The sequence below is a fragment of the Lissotriton vulgaris genome, chromosome 3_1 (assembly GCF_964263255.1).
Source record: "Lissotriton vulgaris chromosome 3_1, aLisVul1.2, whole genome shotgun sequence".
Taxonomy (NCBI): Eukaryota; Metazoa; Chordata; class Amphibia; order Caudata; family Salamandridae; genus Lissotriton; species Lissotriton vulgaris.
Window position 1 is genome coordinate 1,059,736,390 of NC_141689.1, and position 15,937 is coordinate 1,059,752,326.

The 15,937-nt window shown below is 43.5% G+C and overlaps 1 protein-coding gene across 1 annotated transcript in view; it reads right to left on the bottom strand.

The window, feature by feature from the left end:
• The window catches only part of LOC147727391 (coiled-coil domain-containing protein 171-like), a 1,936,181-nt gene that overhangs the window by 337,010 nt on the left and 1,583,234 nt on the right, over positions 1-15,937 (bottom strand). Inside the window, exon 19 of the mRNA XM_086963620.1 lies at positions 10,582-10,737. Within this exon, the coding sequence (XP_086819746.1) occupies positions 10,582-10,737 (156 nt within the window). The remainder of the gene's footprint in view (positions 1-10,581; positions 10,738-15,937) is intronic.

The following is a 15,937-nucleotide window of genomic DNA, read 5'->3' on the forward strand; positions in this document are numbered from 1 at the left end:
CATTACGGAGTCACCAGTTAGTTAACAGAATGGTTACCTTCAAGGCACAGAGCGGGGATCTTTAGATTGGATTCCACCGACTTCAATAGTCAGCCTAAGGTCACAAGGGTAAAACGTCTCACTCGGGTTCCTAGGAGTGAATGAGAAGAATAAAGCCCATTGAGTATAGGGGTTTACTAATTCCGTATAAAGAATCGGGCAATCACTCAGGAACACTTACCATTATAGAGTCGTTCGTCGTTTTCAGATGGGGTTCCGCCGACTGCTCCGGTCGACCAACTACGGGATACAGGACACTCGCCTGTGCACCCTTCAATAGCGTTTAAATAGGCATTTTTTTCGCGCTTTCCTAAAGTCTCCCCAGCTGAGTATGGGATTAGAGAACATAAACAAGGGACTCCTTTCCCCAGTAAGACAGCCCCCCGCCATCTTGGATAAACCAATAGACGGTAGCCGAACAATCGCAAGGGATTCTCTTCTCCAGCGCGATAAATGACCGCCATATTGTGTAAACCAATAGAACGTTTATGCGCTGAAAATGATCTCATTGTGGACAAGTTGCGAAGCCTCGCCGTGGCCATTTTGAGAAAACCGGCCCAAAGTAATCGCGATAGCGCAAAAGCCAAATTGTTATACTCCCCACATAGAGACCATTTGGGATCAAAGAGTAATCAGGTTACCCCGGGTCCATATTCATAATTCATTTTATGTCATATATGCTTTCACAAGGATACAGGATTCCACATCATGCTTTATGCATATTTAGTGTTCCCTATTTTTCATATGTATTTAAATTCAGGTCTCAAGGGGTTTTCTACAGAATTGCTTGGTGCCAAGGACATTCTTCATTAAGTCCTTTTTCAACAGCATTCAAGTAGAAAATCCAGAATACCTCCCGTTTTTTTCGGAGGTTAGTGGAGTCAGTTCCTGGGCTGGTTTTTATCTTTTCCAAGATAAACCAACGAAGTTCTTGCTCTTTATGATCTTTCTCGACCCAATGTGTTACCAATGGGGCTGCTGACTTTTGATTCCTGATATTGGATTTGTGCTCCCCAATTCGTACCCTACATTCTCTGCCTGTCGGTGGAATCCAATCTAAAGATCCCCGCTCTGTGCCTTGAAGGTAACCATTCTGTTAACTAACTGGTGACTCCGTAATGAATAGGGCTATCCTGATATTTAATGGGCTTTTCTCCCTTTTTTGACCATCAACAGGACCTCACTTAACATTACTCGACCCGACCGTCCCGTCCCCATCTACGATACCGAAGGCAGCTAATCAGTGTTTGAAGGTAATTATTACTGAGTGAAATTTTATTGTTCTCAGACTGAATTAGGCGATTTATAGATTTAATGGGCTTTATCCCCCCGTTTTACTATCAATAGGATTATCATGAATTGATGTTATAAAAGTCAGTAACGCCACGGACTCACTCCTTGTCTGATGGCCAATAGGACTTCCCTTAACTGACGATAGAAATTCCAACAGCGAAACATCTCGCAAGGTACGACCACGTTAGTATGTTCTTTACGCATTGAGGCGCGACTGCTAATTATAAGTATATAGGATAAGGCTATATCCACTCTCTCTTTTCCAAATTAGAGAGTACGACGAACAGCAACCAGCCGCCTCATATCATTGGATACACGGCGTATGTGAGCCACATGTCAGAACACTGTGCCTTTAAATTAAATCCTTCCAGAGGACGCCTAGTTGAGACCTAACAGTTTGGTAATCCAATTTCATTTTTTCCAAGTGTATTGCTGAAATTTATGATCTCCATATGGGCTATAATAACTATGTGTACCCCCTCGTTAGGTAACAATTGGAATCCATCCCCTCCTGACTTTGTGAAGCTATTTGAACTCTATTGTCGCCTTAAGCTTTTTCAATAAAGCAAACAGGTAATCCAAATGAACAAAACTATTTTGTGCAGAGCCTAGTTAAATTAACCGAGGGGCTCCCTCTGGTAAATTAGGGGAATTTAGCCATTCTTTCTGTGTTATTTGATAAATACAGTGGCTCAGACAAAAGGCCAAAAGTAGGAAAATATGAACTATACTCAATATAAGAGGAACGAGGTCCTTTAAGTTATCTAGTGTTAAAGACTCCAGCTAGAGGCGGGGATTTATTGTCAATAAAAGTAAAATTAGGATACAGGTTAAATTCTTTGTATATTCTAGACCACCTTTGCCAAAATGCTAATACTGTCTCCCGAATTACCGTAAAATGCAATAAGGAAGAGGGTGTTGTGAGAAGGGGTCTAACTCCAGTGATGAGAATAATGACTTAAAACCCTCCTCTCTAAACTGAAATAAATGGGCCTAAATGCGACCGTTGGGTCTTAGGTGTGTGAGAATGAATGTGTGGATGTATTCATAACAAATTGCATGTATTGTGTTGTGAACTATGCTCTATTGTTCATTTAGCCTAGGCTATCAGTGTGGCTTTTTTGGATTCCACGAAATAGGGAATCTCATATGGGGAGTGTTTCCAGATAGTCTGATACTGCACAGTTTCAAAAGAGTCAACCTTATAAGTATCACACCAAGATGTTTTGTGTATTTAAAATGAATTATAAAAATGAGATTGTATGTTGAAATGCTTTGTTGTATATATAGCTAGAACATAAAATTAAGACACTGCTTTTTACTTCCAGATTTTATTCCTGTCCCCCGCCCAGCTCACTGCCCCAGCCCTGACGAAGGTGTGGCCACATTGGCCTGTCACCGAAACGCGCGTCAGCATGTGTTTTCAGGAATACAGCACTCTGTCCTAACTACATCAGGACCCGTATTAATACCATCTGCCTGGAATAACCTCCCGATTTAGGCAACATACTGACCATCTAGTGTTGCCTACGCCAGGACTATAAGAATGAATGGATGAATGAAAGTTGAATGTTAAAACAATAGATAGAGTAAACTTTCTTGTGAATGAGTGTGGTTGTATGGTTGAAGTGTGGTCAGTACTGGGTAGATCTTAATTCAGCCTAATATAATGTTTTGTGTCTCTGTAGTATAGTATCGGTTTTTCCCAATTGTATAGGCTTTTCTTCTGTTCTTAAAGTATCACTTTGAAATCAAAAGCACTATCTAATTTATACATGTTTGTCTTTTGAAAATCAAAAAATATATCTAAAAGGAAGAAATAAAAAATATGTATTTTTCTAATATATGTTGTTGAGACTATTTAGATTGACCTTGTGTTTGTTCTGTGCAGTTTCAGCCTCTGGGTTAATCACCCCCCTTTCATAATGTTTGGATCCTCTAGCTAGGACCTTTATAAATCTCAGGCAGGGTGCCTTCTTTCACTCTTTTCACAGATGACCTCATGTTTCAGCCATGTCCTGAGGGCGAGGGCCTCTTGACATAGGGTCCATGGCCCCACCCCACCTTGTTTGTTGCATTATCACATGGCGGTGGTGTTGTCAGTGAACACCTGCACTACTCTTTCCGGACAGAGGGAAGGAATGCTTTGAGCGCAAGACAGATCGCTGCCTCTCCCATGTGGCCACCCCATCCCAGAAGTAAGCATGAGCGGATTTTGCGGATTGGCAATCCGCGAATTTTGCGGATTTGCGGATTCGCAATCCGCAAAATCCGCGAATTCCAGCGAATTTGCGGATTTTTTTTTTTTTGTGTTCGCCCGTGTTTCTGCCAGTTCGCGAGGGTTTTTACAATTTCGCAATTTGCGAACTTACCTGTCGGGTCGCAAGTTTTGCGAACTTGTTGTTTCTACGTGTCCAGCCTGTTTGGGACACTCTTCTTCATCACTGCCACTCTCTGTCACCACTGCTACTCTCTGACTACTCATGCCACCCTCTGGCCCACCCATGCCACCCTCTGTTTCATCACCACACCCTCTGGTTGTCCAGTATACATTATTTTCGGCAAAGCAAAGCACACCTTCCCTGCCTCAAGTGACCTGAATTAATTTGGGGCTGATTAAAGTGTCACAGAATATTTTTTTAGCTGGCACCTGCTTCCTTAGTGCGCCCTGATTAGTGATCTTTTGCACTTGCTAAGTGCTTTCATTGTTGCAAAATTAGTTACAACACCTGCCCTGCCCCAACTGACAATAATGAATTAGGGGCTGATTAATGGATTTTAACTTCCAGCCTGGCTCCTGCTTGTCTCCCTTAGCTGTAATTCAGGACCTTTGTGGCATATGTGTAACTATTCTGAGGTTCAGAGCAGGGTCACATAATAGTTTCAACTGGCAACTGAACTCTGGAGGGGCCCCTCAGGAAGCACTACAGGAAATGGCTACTAATGATGTGCCTGAACTTTTGAACCTGGTAAGTAGTTACTTTCAGTTTTTCTAAGATCGTATTTCTGCAATTTTGCACTTATTCGCGGGGCGCGAACTCACGCGAACAGTGCGAGCAGCGCGAGCAAAATCCGCTGCTCGCGGATTTGCGGATTTTGCGGGAAATTCGCAAATCTCGCGGATTGCGGATTTCCCGAAAATCCGCAAAATCCGCGAGCGTAACGGATTTTCTGCCCATGCTTACCCAGAAGGGATGCATCTGTCACCACTGTGTGTTCTGGTTGGAAAGGGAGAGGGATCTGCCCGTGACCCAATCCTGGTTCGTGAGCCACCACTGCAATTATCCTGCAGTGCCCTCCGAGAGCTGGACGCAATGGGACAGATTCCCCTGATGCTGCGCCCACTGGAACTTCAGGTCCCACTGCAGATCCCGCATATACCACCTGGCATGATCGACCAGCAGGATGCAGGAGGCCTTTAGGCCCAGCAGCCTCAGTGTCATTCTGACTAAAACCCGGGATAGGTGCCGAAAGATTGGAATTGTAGCCTCAATATCCCAGACTCACGTTCACTGTGTCAGCTGCGGTCCCGCTTGGCGCCGAGGGCAGGGGCAATATTCTATTGGCCTTTTGAGTAGATTCTGAACGTTTTTTCATACGGGGTCCCGCCGGAAGTTAATCGCCGTAGTCCACGGACGGAGTGAGGTTCCTGCCTGTCTTGCTGCTCTGGCGTCTTCCGAGTGAGAGACGCCAGAGCAGCGAGACAGGCAGGCGCCTAAATGGACCGCAGCTGACACAGTGAACGTGGCGCCTAGACAAGGAACTCGTACACAGTAAAGACACCAGGAAAAATATGACACTGACCCTCCAATCCATTCCTTGAGAAATCGCAAGAGAGTTACTCGCATACCAAGGACTTTATAATAAAGCTATTAAAGAGACTAATTTCAGGGAAGGCTCACCATGTCCTGTTGATGATCTTACATCCTTAAAGATCGAAACGCCGTCGACCCAACCAAGGAAATTCCCCCACTCCATTGTATATAGCTCCGTGGATTACACCTTGTTGTTATTTTATGTGACATTTTGTATATTTCCACTTTGTTCACTCAAGTCACATTATGTACCCCGTCACTCAAGGGAGCACCTGCAACCTATTTTTCCATGAGAATATGAAATAAATATTCCTTTACATGTTACACTACAAAACCTTGCTCCTAAGTTGATTCCCTACTGGAATTAGAACTTGCTATTCAGGACCTTTTAGGCCACCCAAACCATTGTTTTCTTACAATACATAAGTGTGAATTGAACATCCCCTGAAAAACCATTCAAAGCCACCAGGCATAGCGTCGAAGGGCTACTGACGTGGCAATAATCCTGCGAAGTGCGTCGGCAGTGTCAAACCCACAGCGGATGGTAAACTTCACTGCGTCTCTCCCTTTAGCAACCGCTCAAGAGTGCATGGCCCGGGCCTCCTCCGGGTACTGAGGCAGGACTTGTGGAACCGTTTCCCACACAAAGTGGGTATATGGCCCAATAGACATGCAGTGTTTACTGACCGCAGTCCCAAGCTGGAGGAAGAAAACATCTTCTTCCCAAGATGATCCAGTTTTATGTATTCCCTGTCTGGAGGTGTGGTAGGGAATGTGCCATTGGGCGTAGAAGCTTGGATTACCAAGCTCTCAGGGGTGGGGATTTGGGAAAGGAATAGTGGGGATGCCCGGGGCTGGGCACTGGCATCGGGCAATCATCCTGTCCACAGGAGCCCTTGTGTTGGGCCTGGGCCAAGTGCCCAAAAGGATATCTGTCAGGGCTTTATTAAACAGCAGCAGGGGCTTCAAAGAGCTCACCGCCGGTTGAAGCACCTCTGTCAGGAGGTTAGTCCCGACTGACACCGTAGGTAGCTCGAGGTGGATAGCCTCAGCCACCCTATGCAAAACCACTGCGTAGGACAGTCCCTCCTCCGTAGCCACGTTAGGAGGAGACAACATGCAAATGTCTGGTGAGGTATCCAAACCACTGATATCCCTCAGTTCCTCTCACCAGTCCTGCTCATACTCCATCTGGTATTTTAAAGGGTCTCTAGACCCCTACCAGTCCTCCTCACCCTCTTCTGGCTACCAATCTGATCTCAAAGAGCCAGGGTAGAACAGGGGAACAAAAGTACCCGTCAGCGACAGATCTGGCATGGGTTGACACTGGCCCGACTCTGTGTCTACCTCGAGGTGGAGGCCGGAGTCGACGTAGGCTGAGGAGACAGCCAACGCCAGTGATGGACGTGGTGTCAGTGGAATCGGAACCGGTGGAATCGGCGCCGGGAAGGTGTAACGAGGTCGATCGGCGCCGATCCGGATCCAGGCCTGGATCCAAGGGGACCCAGGCCTGGATCCAAGGGGACCCTGCGGCGCCGAGGCCGAAGCCACTGACGCTGAAGGCCCAGGGACTCCAGTCGAGTCCGCAGGGCCCGAAGTGGGGCCAGCGAAGTCGGGCTGCCCAAAGATGGCATGCATTGCTTCGTAGAAACTCTGAAGCTGGGCAGGGGTCCCACTGGGTCCCGGGAAGGAAGGGAAACCTGGAGTTGACCCAGCGGGCTCCGCACGTGAAGCTGCAGGAGGGGCACTACCTGCATCCCTGTTCGCATCGGCCGACAGACGGGGAGAAGTCGAAGAGTGACGATGTTTCTTTGATTTCTTTTTGTGCTTCGACTTACTTGACCCCAAGTGTGAAGACTTTGACGATCAGTGGTGCTGGCTCGGCGACCGTTCCCTCGACCTCCTCCGCAACCGGGACCTCAAGCGGCATTGAGCTGACTGCCGGGCCTCGAGTAGCTTTCAGGACCTCTCCCGCAAAGTTTTCAGGGCCTTGGTCCGGCAGTCAGAGCACGACTTGGGGTCATGGTCGCACTCCAGGCAGTAGAGGGACAGGCAGTGCGAATCAGTCACCGACATGAGTCTGGTACAGGAACCGCAAGCCTTAAGGCCGGACATTCCTCGTGCTCCAGGAGTCGAAGGATTCTAACACAACAAAGTCGACAAAAGCCTAGAAAAAAGTTTAGTCACAAATTGACTGGTGAAAGCCTTCTCTTTGGATCTGCACCTGCTGGCATGGAAAAAGAACAAAACTGGCATCAGCTTGTGAGGGCGGCATCTATGTAGCTACCATGATGTCATCCCGGAAACCACAACACTGACGACGAATGCGGAGTCGACCGACGCCACCTTCCGATGCACAGGGGTACTGCTGATGAAAATCTTTTCGGATCCAGTCTGACGCCTGGGGGAGATTCTAAGGTAAGGAATCTATAACTAACTGTTTCTTTCAGATATATTAAGTAACTGATAATAAATTGTGTTTATTGTGTAATTCATTTTTTAGGTGTGGGTTATGGGGTCAATAGGGAGAAAGGGTGGGAAGTAATTTCTGTTTAATTAATCATTATAATTAATTATTAACTGGTTGAGTACTATTAATCAATATTAATTCATTGATAATTAATTATGTTAATTGTTTAATACATTGTTTTTAGGTGTGGATTTTGGGTTTAAATAGGGGTCAAGGGTGGGGAGTAAATACATTTTAAATCATTTATAATTAGTTGTTAAACACTTAATCATTTAATTGAAGTAATTTTTTTACGTTTAATTTTAGTGACCAGTTGTGGGGATTAAAGGGGTAAAGGTTGGAAGGTTTTTTTTATATTTGATGTGGGGTGTGGGTTTTGTAGGGCTATGGGGTGGGATGTAAATTAATTTTAAGCAATTCATAATTATTATTTTATTAATTATTAATTTAATAGTTAATGATAATTGTGTAAATATTTCTTGGCAAATGTTATGAGTGGGTTGCGTGGGGGTAAATTGTGGGAAGTACTTTAATTGATTATAATTAACATTTGATTAATTAAAATTAGTTTATTGTTGAATATTTATATTAATAGTGTATATCATTTTTTGGATGCAGGTTGTGAGTTTTGAGGTGTTATAGGGTGGTAAGTAACTAAACTAAAGCTAGGTAATAAATAATGTTTTTGTTAATAAATAATTTCTAAATAAAAATATGTGTAGGAAAATTATTTTTCGTATTTTATTTATAATAATATTTGCATTTATTGGAGTAGAAACAGTCAATGTTACCCCTCCACTTTCCAACAATTTCACTACTGTTGCACTTATTGGAGTGGAAATAGTAAATGTTGCCCCTCTGCAATCCAACACTTTCACTACTATTGTACTGACTAGAGTGGGAATAGTAAATAATACTGCTCCGCTATCCAACAGTAGTATATGTATTACATTTTATATTTTATAATTTATTTTATGCTGTTATAATTTATAATATTATGTTTTATTTTATTTAAAATTATATTTTTCATTGTTAATATTATTAATGCATAAAATAATTTTGACTAAATTTAAAGAATTTTACGTTGTTTTCTTTAATTTAATTAGAACGGTTTGTTTTTTAAAGATTGGTCCCAATTCCGATCTTGTTCAGAAAGCATTGCGTCTGAATTGGTTCTGGAATGCTTTCCAGACGACTCAGTTCAGAGGAGTCCAACCGAGCGAGTATGATGCATCCGGATGCTTCCGAATACGATTCGGTCGGACTCCAATTGACGTCAATGGGAGCCTGTGTTCCGAACGCGAACACATGTTCCATTAAGAAAAGTGTAATTGTGGAAAAACATGCACCCCGTGGCGGGCACCCCATTGTGCCTGCCACATTGTGCATGGGGGGGAAGAGGGGACCCACGGGTACCCCCACGGGTCTGATTCGGAGGGCCCCAGGTGAAGGGAGGCCTGCTAATCCCCAAAGACCGATTGCGGCAGCCAATTTGTTCCGGTCAAACCAAATTAGAAAGGCTAGCCGAATCGTTCAATGTACTCACTCATTCTGAAACTAAGTACATATAGCTGTACGAATCAGATCCGGAAAGCTCGTCCTGTCCGAATGCCTACCGGAACCGATTTGGTCAGCGCTGTTTCCATGCATCGCATTTGGTTGTTCGGAACTGGGAATGAGTGGGTCGGAAACAAGGGCTCCGGATCAGATTTGGCAAACCTGAATCCGATTCGGAGCCCTTCTGAGCAACATCAGATTCAACCACTTTATGTTAATGGTATATGTATATATATATTAATTTATTTTGTGTTATTTTTAAAGTATAATAGAAATTAAAATGATTAGTTTGATAACATTTTTGTAAGTAAATATATGTAGATATATATGAATTATTATATATGTGTGTTTAACTTTTTCAAATTAAGTTTATTTCTTATTATTGTTAATATATATATATATAAAATATGTGTATATGTTTTTAATTAATGTTACTATTTAATATATGTGTTTAATATTTTATCTTATATATATTTTAACATTAATATTTAACACAACTCTATCAATGACATCAATTTTATTCTTCGCAATAATTTTGTACTTCCCACTATAAAGATATGATGATATTTTTGTCATTGATGTTTTGATCCCAATATTTTTGTATCTCGATATTTGCCAGGTCGATATTCTGTCAGTGAAGCCATTTTGGTCAGCAAAGTATTAGACATTAGTGGTAAACAGTTATGAATCAGACATACGATTCTCAGTTTTGTAAACCTAACACTGCTACAACATCCGTAAGGAGCCAGACTGGCCATTCTGCCACTCTGGCATTTTCTCTGTGGGCTGTAGGGTTGGAGACTAAACAGGAAGGGCAGACATAAAGCAACCCTGAAAGCCCCCTTAACTCTACCCTAGTTTTGGCCTCCTGCAGTATAGAGCTGCTTAGAACAATTTAGCCTAGGCTGATTTTGGATTCTACAGTGGCCTTTTTCAGTATGCCTCGGTTTGCTGGTAATTCATTAACCTGTTCAAAAGGCTAACACAGTCAAACATTACGGGGCAGATTTACGAGCCCCTTTGCGCCACTTTTGCGTCACTTTTCCAATGTTAAAAGTGACAGGAAAATGACGCAAGCTGCTTGTAAATCTGCCCCAAAAGGCATAATTCAAGGCTATATCCATGTTTCCTTTGCTCTGATTCAAAATACAAATAGAAAAAATGGTTGAGAGTTCGATGTTCCAGTCTTGCAGCTCACGCACTGTTGCTCCAGCCTTTCTGAAGAACAGCTTGTGTCAGTCACGCGCGCGTCAGAACAGGCAGGGGCTTATTTACAAGCCCCGTGCTCCGTTGCTACGTCACTATTAAAATGGGGAAAAAGTGACGCACTGACGGCGCAAGGGGCTTGTAAATAAGCCCGAAGTATTTTTTCTGCCTTCCTGACAGGGAAACGTTATTTGCACTAACCTGGAAGACTTTGTAGTCATACCCAGTAACCTTCGAGTGTTCCATTTTCGGCATGACCAGCGGGAATGAGAGCCTTCTATTTGGGCTTCTGTTCTTTTCGCCCGGGCAGGAAAGTCTCCTCTCCATCCTCCGTTCTTGCATGATGTCCTCTTTCAGCTAAGAAAAGGGAAAACATAGAGCATCAATGGTAATCCCCCTCAGACACATTAACAGGAATTAACTTGGTCCCCTTGAGTCCACTGAGTGGACTTGCATTGATTGCTGGGCCTGAAATCCATGAATAAATTTAGGACTAATTGATTTCTCGTTTCATATAAATCTCTAATTCACAGCACTGATAGAGATGTTTATCAAGAAAACACCTTCGCCCTGACCAAAATTTAAAGAGGGAAATATTCTAGAGATGTTTTGGTCACTCTCATGACATTGGGTGCAACCCCATAACTTTACACCCCCGTCGTCCGTATGACAGGAGCACCATAGTGCACTCAAAAGATGTACGGTTTAAGCTGTAATACAGAAATTCGGTTGCACTCTGTAAATTTACTCCAACATGCAACACTCCATTCAACACACATAGAAAGCTTGGCATTCAATTGAGTGCAGTGTTAAGTGAAAACAACTCACACGAACGGGGGGCATATTATCAAGGACGGCGTTAAAATTACCGCTGGTTTAGCAGCAGAAAACTGCTGCTAAAGCGGCGATAATGGGCTTGATAATATGCCCTGGAGAATTCCAATAGGATCCCATGCTCACACCAGAACATGCACTTCTATTATCGCTAAACCAGCGATAATTTTTAACGTCGTTCTTGATAATATGCCCAACCCCTTCTTTGAAGCTGTTATGGAAAAATCACATTCCTTTTAAAGGCAGATCAAAAAAATCAGCAGTTCCAAAAGAGCTCCTCAAACCCCATCCCTGCTGTTCTCAACTTTTTAGTCTTACATTGTTTGAAAAATAGCAGCATGTTCATTTTGGCAAGAAATGCTGCTTTGCACTTCCTAGCTGAAAATAAACAATTTGGTGGATAAAATAAATAGGACCGACTTGCGGTTGGTATCATGTAAGTACTGAGACAAGACACTGCTTACAGTATGGCACGCTACATACATTAATATCTTACAATACGTATATTTACATAAGAGACATGGTCGGCATTGGTAGTTGGCATTGGAAGGGGAGATGAAAAACAGGATTGTTATGAAGGACTAGTCAAATTCCCCTTGTTTAAGAAGGAATGTTTTAGAGCAAACCCAGTGCTGAGAGGAGGGGGAATCTACTGGAACCCCTGGAACTTACGGGCATATTAGCAAGAGGGTGTGATAAATATCGCAAATCGCGCTTAGCGCATATTTTCTTATCGCTGTCTATCGCGGAGATAGCACTTTATTACTAACGTTTTTCTCCAATGCGATAAAAGATCCAGCGATAGCGGCGAAATCCACCAAAAACACAAGTAAAACAGCAATAAAACTTTTATCGCTGACATAAAGCTTGCTAATAGGCAGGGGAGGATTTAGCCTTAGAATCCACCTCCCATTGAAAATAATGGGTAAGTGAGGATTCTAGCAGGCGTAAAAATTCCTGCGATAACCCCATTTAGCGCGACTTTTTGCATCACTAACCGGGGCCGGTGCCTAATTTCTAATAGGTATTAGGTCTGTTAGCAGCTGTTTCCATGGTCTTTTGGTTGGGAATGCCTACTTTGCATGTCATTAGCGATAAATATCGCTGACATGCAAAGTGGCCCCCAAAAAGGTCGCTTTCGCCAGAAAGCTGTTAGCGACAGCTTGCTGATAGGGCGATTGAAATATCGCCGCTTTAGCGGCAAAAAGTGCTGCTAAAGCAGCAAAGACGCCCTTGCTAATATGCACCTTAGTTCCAGTAGCTAATACTGGCCGTCCAAAGGAAACATGCTGAATTTGTCCTGGTGCCATGTTCTGACAATGAGGCGTAATTCAGCAGTGCCCGCTCAGTGTTTGTATTCCACTCGGAACAGCAACCTGCAGGCAACAAGGGGCTTTCTTTTTTCCACCTGCAGCTGGTCCCAAATCAAAGGCCTGATTTAAATGCCATCAGCACTTCTTTTATTCAGTTATTATATTGGCTGGGACCCATGGAAGGAAACAAAGGAGCACTGCTTATCACTTCACAAGTACTTTAGGGAAACTATGATCTGGAGACAGGTTTGTAAGAGATATGCATGCACTGTAAGGATGTGAGATGTATCTATGTGTGTGAGTAATTACACAAATATTGATTTAAATGACATATAGTACTTTTTAAATGTAATCAGTTCAGAGCACTTTTCACCCCAGTGTAGGGTGTCAGACCACTTTACATCCGCACATAGAGGCACAATAAATAACACCTGTGTAAATCAACGTTCAGGAAATGTTACTTAGGACACAGTGGGTTATAACGTGTAGGAATTGTATATTGTGTATATTTGTACTCATAAGATATATATATATATATAGAGAGAGAGAGAGAGAGAGTGAGAGAGAGAGAGAGAGAGAGAGAGGGAGAGAGAGAAAGAGAGAGAGAGAGAGAGAGAGAGAGAGAGAGAGAGAGTTAATGGCTGAGAAAAAGACAAAGTCTGGATATAAAATGTAATGGAGTGATTGTGGCTGAGAAAAAGACAAAGTCTCGAAATAAAATGTAATGGAGTGATTGTGATGTATGTACTAACAATACTTTATTACTTGAGAAAGTAACCCTTCATTGCAATCTCAGAATAACTACAGATTGAGGAAAAAACAATAAGGATCTTACCCCATAACTTACAGGTTGTATGCAGCTATTTGATGCCAGTAAATATATTATTGTGCTATATTACAAGTCTTGCTACTTATGAACTGAAAGTAACACAATTATCTCACTGTCAAAATCAGTAGCCTACTTACCTAGCTAAATAAATACAAACCTGTGATCTGGTTGTTGCATGCTGTGCTTTGCAGCAGGCACTTTAACCCACTATGGTACTTCAGGAGTCCAAACTGTGACTGGACAAAACACAGAACTCTCTTAACTACTCGATTTATCTTACCACTATTGAAATCCCCTCACAATTGCTGGACACACAAAGATCTTTGTAGCCAGTATCTTTTCTCTCATAAGATATTTTAACCCCTTGGGCGCGGCTGCGATTCTGCGCCTGTGCAGCACATTCCGATCGCGGGTGCGGTCATGATGGCCGGGAGCTCTCATCAGCACATGAGCACTGTGTGCCATTACGGCTCCTGGCCGCCATCAGCATGGAAGGGGTTAAAATTCAGCCTCTTTGTGACCAACTAGGTAAGTTACAAGAGATTTACTGTCACATATGCCCTTGTTGCCACTTTCTTCGCAGCATTAAAAAATAAAAAATGTATAAGTTGACTGTCAGACCCTGCTTTTCAAGCGCTACCCCTTGTGACACCCCCTCCTTTCCTCTGCTACACCCTGATCCCCAGTTTATGGGTTCCTGGAGTACATTTTCTCCAATTCTCAGCAAACATAAAAGTTGGGAGAGAAGCTGGAGCACAAGTCACTGAGGAGTGATTTTCAGAGATGAGGTCCAAGCATGTTAAAAGAACAGAACTTTGAGGTCATGCAGGGAGGTGCGTCTATTAGCGACGATTGCAGGGAGGGAGAATTATGGCTAAGTGGGGCATAGCCCATTCACATATTCGACGACTAGAACAAGAGCTATACACTGGGCTCTGTTTTGAACAGATAGCCATCCAGCCTGGTGGTGATACTGTAGATAGAGGTATGTCTAGGGAGACTGTAAGAGGGCACAGTGTTGCAATGTATTACCTTATCCACTAGAAAGAATGAATGCAGGGGGTGACTCAATAATAAGCGGTTGTATGACGGAGCAATGCAGGGAAATACTCTGCATGCCTTTACCATGCATTTTTTATCCCACATCACATTTTTTTAGATCGCATATGCTTTTACAACGCATGCATTTACCACAGATTGTTTATATATATATATTTATATATATAAGCAATGTATTTGTGGGTGAGACCCCCCACACCCTCGAACATACCTAAAATACGTGATAAAAAGGCATCTGTTGTAAAAGCATATGCGTTTTAAAAACATGCTTGGTAAAGATACAGCGAGAAAAAAACCTTGTTGTAAAGGCTGTTTCCCCTAATAAACCAATGCAGCAATCCAGCTTACTGACGACCAGTGAAGATATCAATGTTCTGTCAGTGTGGAAGGGAATGTTAGAGTTCGTTTTATTGTTACAGTGAAACAATCTAAGCACAAAGTATGGTTGAGTAGCACACCAAGGTTTCTAGCAGGCACGTTCGAGTTGAGTGTCTGGGGCACATTTTACGTGATGTAAAAGATGACGGTGCCATCAGTGCTTTGAATGGAACATTAAAAGTGCAGGTACTCACTAATTCATGGTGACCAGGCGTCCCGGATTTGCCGGGACAGTCCCGAGTGTTCGGGAAATGCCCCGGTGTGCCGACACTTATTGCAAACATGAACAAATTTCCCGGTTTTGAGATAGGGTCTGGTGAGCACGAACGTTTACACTTTTTTGTGAAGGCTCACCTTCACACCGGCCCTCTCAAGACACCAGGGACAGAGAACTGTTAGAAAGATTCTCTTACTGTGCTGCCTGACTTAATTCAGGCTACACAGCAGGGTTTCATCAAGGGTGAATCAACCCCTGCAAAGCACATCACCGGAGGGGCTCTAAGTATGGGTGAAAAACACAACAAAACCTCATTAATAAGCAAATGGTTTTTTAAAGACCTGTGAGGTACTCGGGTGCGGTGCGGCTGTTAGTGTGCCAGGGAATCTGTCTCAGCCCAGGCTGAAACACACGAGGAGAGGGAGGGAGTGGGGGGCGCTGAAGCCCTTTGATCCCAGCGCAAGAATACACAAATACACATGCTGTTGCCAGCCAGAGCGGCACATAAACATGCTCCATTTTACCCGTACTTCAGGGCCTGAGCCCTGCTGCTTCTGAGAGTACCGGTACTCTCCGTGCCCGAAAAATAAGTTTCGGTACTCAGGGCCAGAAAACAAAGAAGTGCCGGTACTCAGTACCGGTGAGTACCGGCCCATTTAAAGCCCTGGGTACCATTTTAGGAGAAAGTAGTTAATATCCTCTTACAAAAGTTCAGTTAATGAGCGGAGAAAGCCAGTGGCGGCTGGCATAAATCCCAGGTGGGGAGCCAGGTTTGCGTTGGGAGGGGATAGAGCGGCGGGGGTTATAAATTAAAAAAAATTAAAACTTACATACGGCGGTCCGGTCCCACGTTGTGTCGTCCTCGCAGGAAGCAGCCACAGCAACCTCCCTCCCCTCCCCAAGCCAATCACAGTGCTGCAATGGCAG